The sequence below is a fragment of the Pyrus communis genome, chromosome 4 (assembly GCF_041283825.1).
Source record: "Pyrus communis isolate YQ-2024b chromosome 4, ASM4128382v1, whole genome shotgun sequence".
NCBI lineage: Eukaryota > Viridiplantae > Streptophyta > Magnoliopsida > Rosales > Rosaceae > Pyrus > Pyrus communis.
In genome coordinates this window covers 24126564-24138979 of record NC_142568.1, presented here as the reverse complement: position 1 = coordinate 24138979, position 12416 = coordinate 24126564, and the positions used below count along the sequence as shown (strand labels likewise).

General features: G+C 38.9%; 3 protein-coding genes across 3 annotated transcripts; all 3 read right to left on the bottom strand.

Annotated features, from left to right (window-relative positions):
* Positions 1-712: 712 nt before the first annotated feature.
* LOC137722224 (uncharacterized) lies at positions 713-1087 on the bottom strand. The gene has a single exon (XM_068461183.1). It carries the CDS (start codon positions 1085-1087, stop codon positions 713-715), a length of 375 nt encoding a protein of 124 aa, XP_068317284.1.
* Positions 1088-1910: 823 nt separating this feature from the next.
* LOC137721733 (subtilisin-like protease SBT3) lies at positions 1911-4526 on the bottom strand. Its single transcript, XM_068460754.2, has one exon. It carries the CDS (start codon positions 4499-4501, stop codon positions 2207-2209), a length of 2295 nt encoding a protein of 764 aa, XP_068316855.1. The 5' UTR covers positions 4502-4526; the 3' UTR covers positions 1911-2206.
* A 2041-nt stretch (positions 4527-6567) lies between these two features.
* LOC137723070 (uncharacterized) lies at positions 6568-11153 on the bottom strand. Its single transcript, XM_088693153.1, has 4 exons — positions 9896-11153; positions 7447-7686; positions 7302-7346; positions 6568-6658 (listed from the first exon to the last, which is right to left on the bottom strand). The coding sequence occupies exon 1, from the start codon at positions 11049-11051 to the stop codon at positions 10026-10028; it is 1026 nt and encodes a 341-aa protein (XP_088549279.1). The 5' UTR covers positions 11052-11153; the 3' UTR covers positions 6568-6658; positions 7302-7346; positions 7447-7686; positions 9896-10025.
* Positions 11154-12416: the final 1263 nt, after the last annotated feature.

Genomic DNA, 12416 nt, shown 5'->3' with positions numbered 1-12416 from the left:
GGAGATGGAAGGATTTTTTAAAGAGAGAGAGAGAAGGGGGTTTGCTCCATGGAGATGATTGACTAGTTAGGGTTTTATTTTTTATTTTTAATTAGATTGAATTGGGTGTAAAAAGAAATTTGATTGAGTTGAGTTTTGATAAGTAAGGACGGTTTCAGAAATAACGTTGGGTGTAAAGAAATAATGATAGATAAATTAAATACAATGTGGGTATAAAAAGTAAGCTGGGTGTTGAGATACAAAATATGGGCTCAAATAAAATTTCTCATAGCATAAACACCTAATTCAAACAGAAAATAGTGCCAAACACTTACGGTTGTTTCGGTCATTTAGGCCGGGTTTTGCAGTACTTCAGATTGAGCTGATCAGAGTGGTACATTTTTATATCAGGCAACAAACAGAAGAAAACATATCTTAAAGCTAATCTAAGTTCAGCCAAAGATCTATCTTGGCAGCACCTTAAAAAAAACGGAGAAGAAAAATGTGCCTAACAGAAATTAAATTAAACATGAACATAAGAGATCAGATAATATATGTAACAAGTAAAGCACATAGAACATGTACATTGTCCCAAAAAAAAATAGTGAATGAATTATCCTAACGGCAGACCCAGATTGTCCCAATTTTGCAAAGCATGAGTACTAAACTGTTAAAATTCAAAATAAGCGTTCTAACATGCCTTAATTATGGCAAAAAGATGACGCGGCGTTAATTAATTAAACTTGAGAGCATGGCCGCCAAGTTGATCAGAGAATACATCAGTAGCATCGTCCTCCATTTTGCGCTGTTCAGGAGTTTGATCTTCCCTGACCCCATTTCCATTGAAAGTGAATCGCATTACTTCGAACAGAAGATTTTTACGTTCAAAATAATCTCGCATCAGATATTGGAGCGGCACAGTGCCATCAGTCCTGTAGTACATGTCAGGTTCATGCTGTTTTTGCTCCCTAGGAATTATTCGAACTTCACCTTCCATAAGAGAAAGCCTGATGAAGGATTCCGGGATGGCTGCCGGTCTTCTGTCCATTCCCACAACTAGTACTGCTCGAAAATTCTGTGCTTGGAAAACCTTGCAATCCCTCAACATTGTATACGCACACACACAGATACATATACATATACATATATATATATATATATATATATGTGGGGATTTCAAAAGCCTTGTATAATTAATTTGAACATTATCTCAAAATTCTTCCCTGCATATATATGTATGCAATGGTGGATCCAGGATTTAGACATTGGGTGGTCCTAACGTAAACAAATCAAGGATGATTTTTGCTTGTAATATCGTTCCATAATTCTAATTTCTACACATATCAATTAATCAAAACAAAAAACCATATCAGCTGATGAAGCTAAAAAAATTATATAAGAACTAACAACACATCCAAACAATATCAAAAAAATCATAACAAATTAATAAGAACAACAATTCTATTATGAAATTTGTTGGTATTCAAGAGTTTACAAACTCAATACCAATTATGTGGGTGACAGGTTTTCTAACTCAGTCACACCTCTCACTTGTTACTCTCTTTACGAAGCTGGACAAGAGAAAAGAAAGAAGCAGCAAGCGTCTTGAAAAAACATTCGCTTAATATATTAAAAGATTTTCAACTCTATTGCTGAAAATGGGAATGGGATTACAAAAGAGGTGTGATATCCACACATCCCATTTTACTTCTCACACATCTTTTTCATTTTCAGTCGTCGGATCGGATGAATTGAAGAAGATCAACAGATAGAAATTATCAAGACGTATGTGAGAAGTAAAATGGGGTGTGTGGATAGCACACCCCTAAATAGCCTTACGGGAAGGCTTACTTATACATGCAGACTAAAGAACCACACAAGTGGTTTTAATAAACAATAGAAAACAAAGACTAACACATGCAAAATAAATAAAGGTGTTCAAAGTCTTTACATCCTTTAAAACACATGCAGCAGCTTTAGACTTTTGCACACACACACTCTGCATTATTCCACTGGTTGCAATCCACAATTTCGGCCAACACATGGGAAGCTTTAATTTTTGGAAGGTGCAGCTGCAGAAGGATTAAAACCATGCTAGTTGAAAAGGATAGTTTTGCAGACAACTATTTCAACTATTGGCATTTATTTTTCTTAGCAGCACGCCAACATTGTAATAATGTTTTTATTTGAACTTCCAACAAAATTAACATCCTACTTGACCATCAGCTCAAACAAGAGGTGACACTACAATTGGGCTCCTGACAGTGTATTTTCCATTTTGTTCGATCCAAACAAGTGCGCCAGAAGAAGCGTTCCCTTTCTTCTTCGCATTGAAATTTATAGTGACCGTAAAACTTTGCTTTTCATACTTGTATGCAAAGATCAGTATCTCCGGGGAGACTGTTACCTGAGAACCCTTTGGAGCAATCACCGAAGCCATGTACCTGGCCGCGCCATCTCCCACATTTGTTACGGTCCTCTGAAATGTTTGAACCCTTGTCTTTGTTTTGTGATCATTGTTGGACAACGCAATGAAAGATGGATAGTTGAGATCAGAAGATGGTTTGGAACAATCATAGGCATGTGATCTAGTGATGGATAAGATTTGGTTACGCGTAAAGTTCGTGGAGCATAAGAGATTGACATATTCTTGTGGAGTTGCATCGTATATTAGGCCCGGATCAAGTGCTCTATTAGGATCGATGTGGCCTGCTCCCATAGCTAATGGTGAAGCAAAGTTGAAATTGTCACCGTCGTCAAGAATTGGATTGCCAGTATTGTCCAATGGGTTAGCTGTGGTCATCAAAGCAGATCTAATTGCTGCTGCACTCCATTCCGGGTGCGCACCTTTCAGTAGAGCAGCTACACCTGAAGCATGAGGGCATGCCATGGATGTCCCGGATATCAAATTGTAGTCGCTAGGTAAGTTCACATTGAACCCGATCTTACCCGCTGCAACCTTGGGAACCCAAGCAGCTAAAACTAATGACCCCGGGGCCATTATGTCCGGCTTCAAAATGCCCGGATAACTTTTTGAAGGACCTCTCGAAGTGTAAAAAGCTGCAGCGGGTGCAGGCTTTGTATTGAGCAACGTTTGTTGGAAATTTATGCTGACAGTAGGGTTTTCACTTTTTAGTGCGTACTCGATCACAGTCCGCCCATCCTTCGTATTCACCACAACGCTAGGAGTTCCAACGTAACCTAATTCGCGTATCTCAGGATTATTGGTAATAAAGATAGCTCCAAGAAGCCCCGATTGGATGATGTAAGATATTTGATTACGAATAGGCACCGTGTCATCACATATGATGATCGCATCTGGGGCAGTTTCAAGCGCTGCGGTTGAGTTGCATGCTGAGAATGTCTTGTTGTAAACCAGTGGCGAGTTTTCGACTAAGGAGTTTGCTGGAAACAAGGTAAATCCAGTAATGGTTAAACCATTACCAAAGGTTAATGTTCCTCCAAATGAGCGGTCTATTGTGCCGGCTGCAACGGTCAAGACCCAAGGGATGCCATTGTGCAATTTCCCAAGCTCGGGGCCTTCATTTCCGGCTGAAGCTGAAACCACCACACCCTTCTCCATGGCTGCAAATGAAGCAATCGCTACCGGATCCTCGTACAATGGTGTGTCGTCAAAGCCAGAGGAAATTGAAATAACATCCACACCATCAGCAATAGCTTGGTCCATACCAGCTAGAACATCAGAGGCATAACGCCCCTCATCCCAGCTAACCTTGTACATGGCAACTCTGGCACGCGGTGCTACGCCTCTGGCTGTTCCTTTAGCGTAGCCAAAATAAGATGCCCCGTCTACGTAGTTCCCCGCAGCTGTGGAAGATGTATGTGTCCCATGCCCTAAACTGTCTCTGGCCGAGTTCATGCTAAGTGTGACACCGGGGTTTGCAGCCATGACACCCTTATTAAAGTATCGAGCTCCAATCAATTTATAGTTACAAAGAGAGGCATTGAACTCTTGTCCAACCTCGCATTTTCCTTTCCACCTAGCTGGAAGACTTTTGGTCATACCTTGATCTTTGAAGCTTTCACTCTCCGGCCAGAGACCGGTATCAATGACACCGATGATGATGTCGTCTCCGTAATCCGAAGCAGGCCACAGTCCGGCGAAAGGATTGAGGTTGAGGAACTGAGTGGTGTGGGTGGTGTCGAGCGTAATGGACTTGTCAGCGTAAGCTGAGACGAAACCCGGGGACTTTTTTAGAGTCACTAATTCATCAGCAGATAGAACTGCACTGAACCCATGAAAGGCAGTATCATAGGTGTACAGAATGGAAGGCAAGATTTTGTTGCCATCGAATGAGGTAGGGTTTTCGGATTTGAATGAATCAACAATGGAGGAATACCAATGGTCATGGCTAGAGTAGGACTTGGGCATGAGGGACTTGTCCATGTGGACAATATACGTCGACCTATCTGCGAAAGACACATTGACATGCAGAGCCAACAGAAACAATGCAACAAGAGAGAAAATGAAGGGAAGAGGAACCCCATTGTTATGCCCCATGGTTTCTTTTAGCAACCAGAGCTTTGCTTGTGGAAGGATTTACAGTCTGCTGCTTTATATATATGGAAGTGAATTAGATATACCGAATTTCGGAAGTAACGAAGAAAATGCAGTGCAGAAGAAGCCAAAAAATTATCAAAAAGAGCCGGCATCTGTGTATCAGTGGCTTCAACTTCTTGTGCCAAACAAGAAACCTAGGTGTAAAATTATGAACTAGCTAAGTCAGTACATCACGAAAGAGTACGTATCTATATAGCTACCGATTATCGAACCGTTACTCAATTATTACAAACCACGGTTAAGATTAATTAAGAACGTGAGAGTGATACATCTATCATGTGTTTTAGGCCAGGTTAAACTTAAGACGCCAAGAACATAACCCATCTAATCAAGACAGATGGTTGTAAAAATGTTTGATTACTTAATTAGCATGCAGGCGGTCAAATTGTTTATTTTTTAGTATCCGAACAGAAGGGATTGAGGTGTTGATGTGTTGCCAAACCGGTCATGGCCTTGATGTGTTGATGTGTTCTCCAAAAAAAACCGGTCATGGCATGGCTAACGTCTTCTTGTCGTTGGATTATTAGCCCATGGACTATGTCCTAATTAATTCCAAACAGGATTTGGTGTATCAATATTCCAGAAACTCACAAAGCATACATTTCCAAAACGCCAGATACCAAACACCAAACGACAAGAACCAAATACAAACAGAAAACACTGCCAAACACTTATGGTTGATTCAATCGTCTAGGCCGGGTTTTGCAGTACTTCAGATTAAGCTAATATATGATCCTCGTCGATGAATTCATTGTTATATCAGGCAACAAACAGAAAAGACATATGTTAAAGCTAATCTAAGTTCAGCAAAAAGATCTATCTTGGCAGCACCTGAAAAAAAAAACGAAGAAGAAAAATGTGCCAACAGAAATTAAATTAAACATGAACAAAAGAGATCAGATGACATATGTAACAAGTAAATCACATAGAAGTATAGAACATGTTCATTGTAGTGAATTAATTAACCTAACGGCAGACCCAGATTGTCACAATTTCGCAAAGTACGTGTACTAAACTGTTAAAATTCCAAATGCAAGTGCTAACATTCCATCGAAAAGAAAAGCATATCTTCGTAGAGTAGATGTTTGCGTTTGCAGTAATCTTGCATCGCATACTTGAGCAGCACGCTTTCGACTGATCTTGTTCTTTAACAAGAGCCTGATGCAGGATTCGTCGGTGATTGTTGGCCTTCCGTCATCCATTCCCACACTGCTCGTAAATCCCCTGCTGTTTAATTTCACAGATTATCTATGGATTTCAAACACCTTGTATACTTTTAATATGAACATTGATCACTATAGAAAACTTATTTGTTTTCGTTTATTCTTAGGTTCTAGTGTGACGGACTCATCCTTACACAACGAAACCACTTATTAAATAAGGCCGCACTACCATAATAATGAAGAATTAATTATCAATATCAAACACAGAACCTCGAGTGGTGTAGGAGCCCGCATGCCAGAAACATTAACAAACCAACCTCAAACGAAGAGGCCCAAGCAAAAGAAACCAATATGAAAGAGTGACCCAAACATGGGGGTGCAGATAGGCAAGGGGCTTGCTGGTTACGAACATTCAACCCTGTACTCGAGGTCCTGAGTTTCGGTTGTATAAAAATAACAGTCATGATTGGGGGTGGGGATGGATAGAAGGAGAGTATAGACGAAACCCGAAGCAACTCCTCAAATATCAAAAGATTACATTCATCAGTTGCAGATTGTCATCAACACAACAATAAAGCAAAAAGTCACCACACATCTGCTGAATCCAAAATATTGTATCTAGATTTCCCAACAGAAATGAAACATGAACAAAAGAGGTCTTTCTTTCTCCATCAAACAAGCAGCATAGACTGTAATCTAGCCTAGGCAAATTTCACAAGATGATGAGTTAATTTAGACGTCTGCAGTAATCTCGAGTTACATGTTTAAGCTGCATATGGAGACCGGTAATGTAGGAGATGACAGAACCCTGTTGGCTCTGCACCTTGATAAGAATCATAGGATCCCCGTCTTTCTCAGGAGAAAGCCTGACGAGCGGTTCACTGGTGATTGCTGGTACATGATCGTCCATTCCCACAACGTTCAAACAAGTGTTCTGTAAAACCGCAAATGAAAGTCAAGAAAATATGAATCAAGCACAGATATATTAACATTGTGAACTGTTGCAGCCGCTAAAGCTACATCCATCCATATCAACATCTCATCTGTACATACTCTCTAACATAAATTTGAACGATTTGTAATGCTCGAACCTTAAAGATGGATGTTTTATGTGCACATTACAAAGGTCAGACAGCATCTTTTGAAAGCATTTAACCAAACACCTAACCAGTTAAAGATGATATCTTTCAAATTCAACCAAAACATGAAATTTTGAGGACGAATGGGGATCTGAATAGACCATTTCACTCCTATTTTCGATACAAAATGCTGAATCGAGAGCATCGAAAAATAGGTCTGATTCTGTGCTAGCCTAATCAGCTACTAGTATGGAAACCAAACCCCCCATACCAAATCACCGAAAACAAACCCAATCCACTCACCATAACAAAACAAAGCAGCAAAATAAACCAAAACAGAACAGAAATCTGCAGAAGTGATAGAAGGAAAGGATGGACTAGAGAGGAACAAAGATAATCCAACAAATTCAGAAAAGATTTCAACTCTCAAGTTGAAATAAGCCAACAAATTCAGAAACTTTCTCAAACCAAAACCAAATTTTTCAAAAACGATTTTACCTTTCTGCAGAAATGACTGTGAATGTGTTCTCCCAAATGAGATTCCTGCCATGAAAAAAGACATCAATAAACACCAAACCAAGATACAAGAAATAAATTTAAAGAAAGCACAAATTTTAAAAAACACAGAGCAAAAAAAGATAACCTTTGTTTTTTTTCCAGAGGAGAGTAAGAGAGTGAGCTTTCAAGTTTTTGAAGTGGGAAAATGTATATGTCTCTCAGCCTCTCACCTGCTTTCTGCAAACATTATTGATCCTTCCTGCCCATCATTTTTCCCTTTTGTTGTGTGAGCTTTTGTTTTGATGGTCCAATTTGTACAAGTAGTACCAAATATTTCCTTTTTGAGTCATCATTCGTGCGTGTTATCTCTGCATTCTGAAGGACCCTAGGAGGGAGGGAGGGAGGGAGGGAGGGAGGGAGAGAGAGAGAGAGCGAGCTAGGAAATCAAATTTCTTGTCCTCTAGTCAATTAACTGGTTTTTTTTTTTTTTTTTTCGAATGAATTAGTAGTTGGATTAATTAAGAATAGTGATATTCACACACTTATTTTTTTCATCTCACACACTCTTGTTAACTTTTTGTCATTGATCTTCTTCATTCATTCGATCTAACGACCGAAAATAAGAATGTGTGATAAGTAAAAATGAGTGTGGATCGCACTACCCTCATTTAAAAGTGACAAGTTTAATAAAATATGCGAATGATTAAAACACACATTTTTTAGCCTCTCACACATATGTTTAATCATGTTCATTGATCATGTTTGATTTATTCAATCTGATGTTCAAACACAAAAGGAGGTGTGAGAATTGAGAAACTAAAAAAAGTATAAAAATGACCTTTCTATTTCTACCCACGTGAGAGAAATTTGCATAAAACATTCTGATCCATGATTAGCTTGATGGCCAAGCACTATACCCTACTCAAAACTCTTCTTCGACCCACATTATCCTTTCTCTACCAACCAGTCTCAAAAAATAACATGCCCAACGGCCGGCGATTCTTATTCTTGACATTGAGAGTGGCCGAGAGTTAACTTGGTGATGACAGTTGTAACTTGTCTTGTATGTGATCATCCATAGTTCCCATCAAAAAACAGAAACAGCCGATGATTATTTTATCCATGTGCTTTGGTAAATTGGTAAATGGGACAGTTCGGCCTTGGTCAATTAATTTAAATTGGCTTGGTTTTCCCGCCAACTTTGCTTACTGCCACCATCTCCTGCTCTGCTGCAGGCTGCAGCTGCAGCAGCACTACTTAATGAAAGAAAAGACGTCCAGTTATTACTACCTAGTACTATCTTTCACAAAAGAGGGAATTACACAATCCACAAGGCAGAAGGCGGATCACATTGTAATTACCACTTTACCAATAAACTAAAGGGGGTCCTTGGCCGTTATCCACAGGGACCCTTGGCCGTTAGATCTTTGACCGCACATCCAACCATATATCTATATTGTACATGTCATACACTAGAGTATAACAGAATTATCGTAAATTAGAATAGGTGTTAGTACAATGGTATTGAAATAAATGAATAATGGAACTCTCCTCAGGTTGTTCGAGCACACAAAGGGATTAATGATTAGTTAACTATGACGAAAAATGCTACGTTTTCTTATCACTAAGGAAGAATGTCATCGGTTCTCATTCCGGAAAGAGTCCAAGTAAGTGACTTAACTGAAAATGTACCTTCCATCTAGAGAAGCCTGTTCCTTCTAAATTTTATTACAGGAAAGACGCATTTTTATAGTGTTCAATCAACGTGATCGTTGATTTTCCTAAATCAGATTGAAAACAGGAAAATAGATAAACCTAAATTAATGAATGTTCTGTTTCCTACAGGCCAGCCAATACCTTTGAAATGAACTTTGATGAGGTTCCCATATACGTTTCCAAACAGATGAGTTTGAAAATCTCTACTTTCCAAGTCCAACCACCATTCACCAATGCATTTGAAATTTATATCACTAGATGCAATCCACCGAAAAAATAGTCTGAAAACTTAGCTTAGACCAACACAGAAAACATTTTTTTAAGGCATTAATGTTTTTTAGAATGCAAGGGGTTTCTGATATCCTAAAATGTACACACTTCGATAAAGGTCTACAATTTGACGTTCTTAAAGAGAATAACGGCTTCTTTACCCAAGAAATTTTTAGGAGATAGGGTGCTAAGATTACTTGTCAACTTATTTGAGCACTTAGAAACAAGAGACAACACGACAAGATAGTTTAGTTATATTTCCCCGCAATTGACAAGACATCATCTTTCCATCTTGCAAACTTACCCTTTGCTAACTGGCATTATCGCGTCAATCAATTTCCTTACAAATACTGAAGTTTTTCTTTAATCAGAATAATTGATTATTTTCTGGAAAAACTAAAGTAAGGGTGAACTTGTAAATCTAGACTCTTGAACAATCCTATCTTTATCACTACCACCCAAATTGGAAGAAAATAATCGTAAACTCTTGCCCGAGAACACAATATGATATCTGAACTGAATCATACTACATGAAGAATCATAGAGTGCCACAAAATATACTGAAAATCATAATGGAAGCATACAAAATGGAGGATGTTTTCTCCTACCTGTAGCATCAAGATTCAGTATCACGCCATGGCCAAGCTCAGTCACTTCATTTCAATGGGGGCGAGCCACTTGTTCTACAATAAAGCCCTGTGATCTCCAGACACTCAACTCGAAGATTCAGTATCGGTCTCAAGATGAACGATCATATAGGATTGTGGGTCTCTTTCTCTTATATGTTAACATATGACAAGCAAAGAGGTGGCTTTTGGGTCTCCTTCTCTTATATGTTAACATAGAACAAGGATTGAGTTTTTTGGGCCTTCTCTTATATGTTACCATGGACTGATTAACCGTGCTCCTTTTCCTGTACTTGAAGTAAAAAGGATCAAGTTTAGAATTGCGCCTTTTGTCTTTCAGCGTTGTAACACACACACATTCATCTAGCTCTTGTTTATTGAGAGCATCAACGCCATTGGAGCTGCTCCCTTGTCTTTCCATCAACAGCCCGTCATCGTCCTCATTCTCCTCTTCGATATCCAGCTTCAAACAACCAACAGCAGTCCACGAATCACAAACACACACACTCAAATTCGGCGAACACAGCTTCTTAGCAGAGCTATTCATGGCAGCCAAATGCCCATTATCATCATCATCATCATCGTCATCGTCATGGACATCCGCATCCTTTGAGCCCTCTTCAGCACCAGACACATCATGAATTGTCCTGCCATCCAGCACGGCCGAAACCCTATACTTCCTCAATCCCAAACAAGCTCTCCCCTTTCCACTCCTTCGCGCCTTCTGACTCCTCATAACCCCTCTCCACCGTGCCAGCGACTCCGGCAGCCAACAATCGGCGCAAACCCCAACCTCCACCGCCAAGCAAGAATCCTGAGACAACAGCGCAATCCCTCGATACTCAGAATCGCAATGCCTGTGTACTCTCCGGTTACACTGGCAGCAAATGAAGGAGTCGTCCTGCGACGGCGAAGTGGCGGCGAAGCAGTAGGAGCAGAGCTCCGATGACTCGACCCGCGAGAGGCATTTCTTGCAGAGGAGGACGACGCGCCACTCGCTGTAGAGGATGTGAAGCTTGCTCTTGGCGCTGGCGTTGGCAATGTCGACTCTCAGGTGGCAACAATGGCACTCCGACAGATTCGGCAACTCTCTGGTTTTCTTCGTCGATTGCGAGTGCGGATCTTCGTTGTTCGTCATTGAAGCATTTGGCAGCGACGATGATTCGCTTTGAACCAAAAGGGGGTTTTTTTTGTTGTAAATTAGGGTTCAAATCAAGCTCTATTGAATGTGCCGGCCAAGACGACGCCGTCTTGGTGTATGCTTAATAGACCTTTTTGTTTGTATGCCCCTTGTGCTATGGTTAACTTTACATTTTTCCCCTTGAACTTGCAATTGTGTCAATATGCCTAGTGTGATGATGTTTCTAAATTACCAAAAATCGTTCATTCTATTTATAAAATTACTCCATAGTCAAGTTTGTCACAAAAATTATTAACTTAGATGTTATGAAATTTTAGGTAAAATAAAGAAAATACCAAGTTCAACCTAAATTTTAGCTTCACATCTAGACTTAATTTTTAGCTGACCAAAACACAAACAGATGTTTTAAAAAACGATTTACAAAGTTTTCAAAATGGATATCAATTCTGATTTCATAATCGAATTGATGTGGTCCTTGCATTATTGAAACTTTCACTTTCGTCCTTGAATTTGTAATTGTGAGAGTTTACTGCCTCATGTACATTTGTGCTTTCCCATTTCACATCAATTAAGTTAATGACTTTCTTAATCAAGATGATGAATACAAAACGATATATCACGTGTTATAATATAAATGAAAGAAATAGTTGATATGTCACACTTTAAAGTATAATTTTATAATGACTTCACTTAGACAATGACGCGGTATATCGTCTTATATTTCTGTTACACTAAAAAGTCTCTCGAGGGAATGAGATAGGGCACAAAATGAAAGTACTTGGGGCCAAGGCGCACAATTGAAATTTTAGAGAAAGGAAAGTGAGCCTATTTGGTATTCTACTGAATCCAATTTTTTTAACTCAACAACAATTTTTAAGTTTTAGGCCTTAAAAACTTGTTTGGTATGAATATTTTTAAAAACTGAACTCAAGACTAACTCAAAAATATAGTATATTCTCTAAAAACACAAAAAATGAGTTTTTAAACTTAACTCTTTTTTTTTTCTCTCACTCCAAAGCTATCTCTCTCTTTTCTTCTTTCTCTCTATCCTTCTCCTTTTTTTTTTTTTACCTTTTTCGTCTCTCCTTCAATCCGCTCTCATTATTTTCTCGGTTTTTTTCTATCACTCCTCTTCCTTTTCCTCTCTATCTCGATTCTCATCCGATCCTCTCACTTCTTTCCTCCTCTCTCCTCTTTCTCTCTCAACCCTCTCTTTTTAGATCTTTTTGTCTAGTTTAATTGTAAAATTTAAAATTTTTAAATCGCATACCAAACAAATTTTTGAGTTTTAAAGAAAATTATTTTCAAAAAAAATTATTAAAAATTTTTTTAAAAAATTATAAAAATTTTCAAGTAAAATAC

Coding starts and splice junctions, on each gene's coding strand:
- LOC137722224 (XM_068461183.1), bottom strand. CDS start 1,087: ATGTTGAGGGATTGCAAGGTTTTCCAAGCACAGAATTTTCGAGCAGTA.
- LOC137721733 (XM_068460754.2), bottom strand. CDS start 4,501: ATGGGGCATAACAATGGGGTTCCTCTTCCCTTCATTTTCTCTCTTGTT.
- LOC137723070 (XM_088693153.1), bottom strand. CDS start 11,051: ATGACGAACAACGAAGATCCGCACTCGCAATCGACGAAGAAAACCAGA.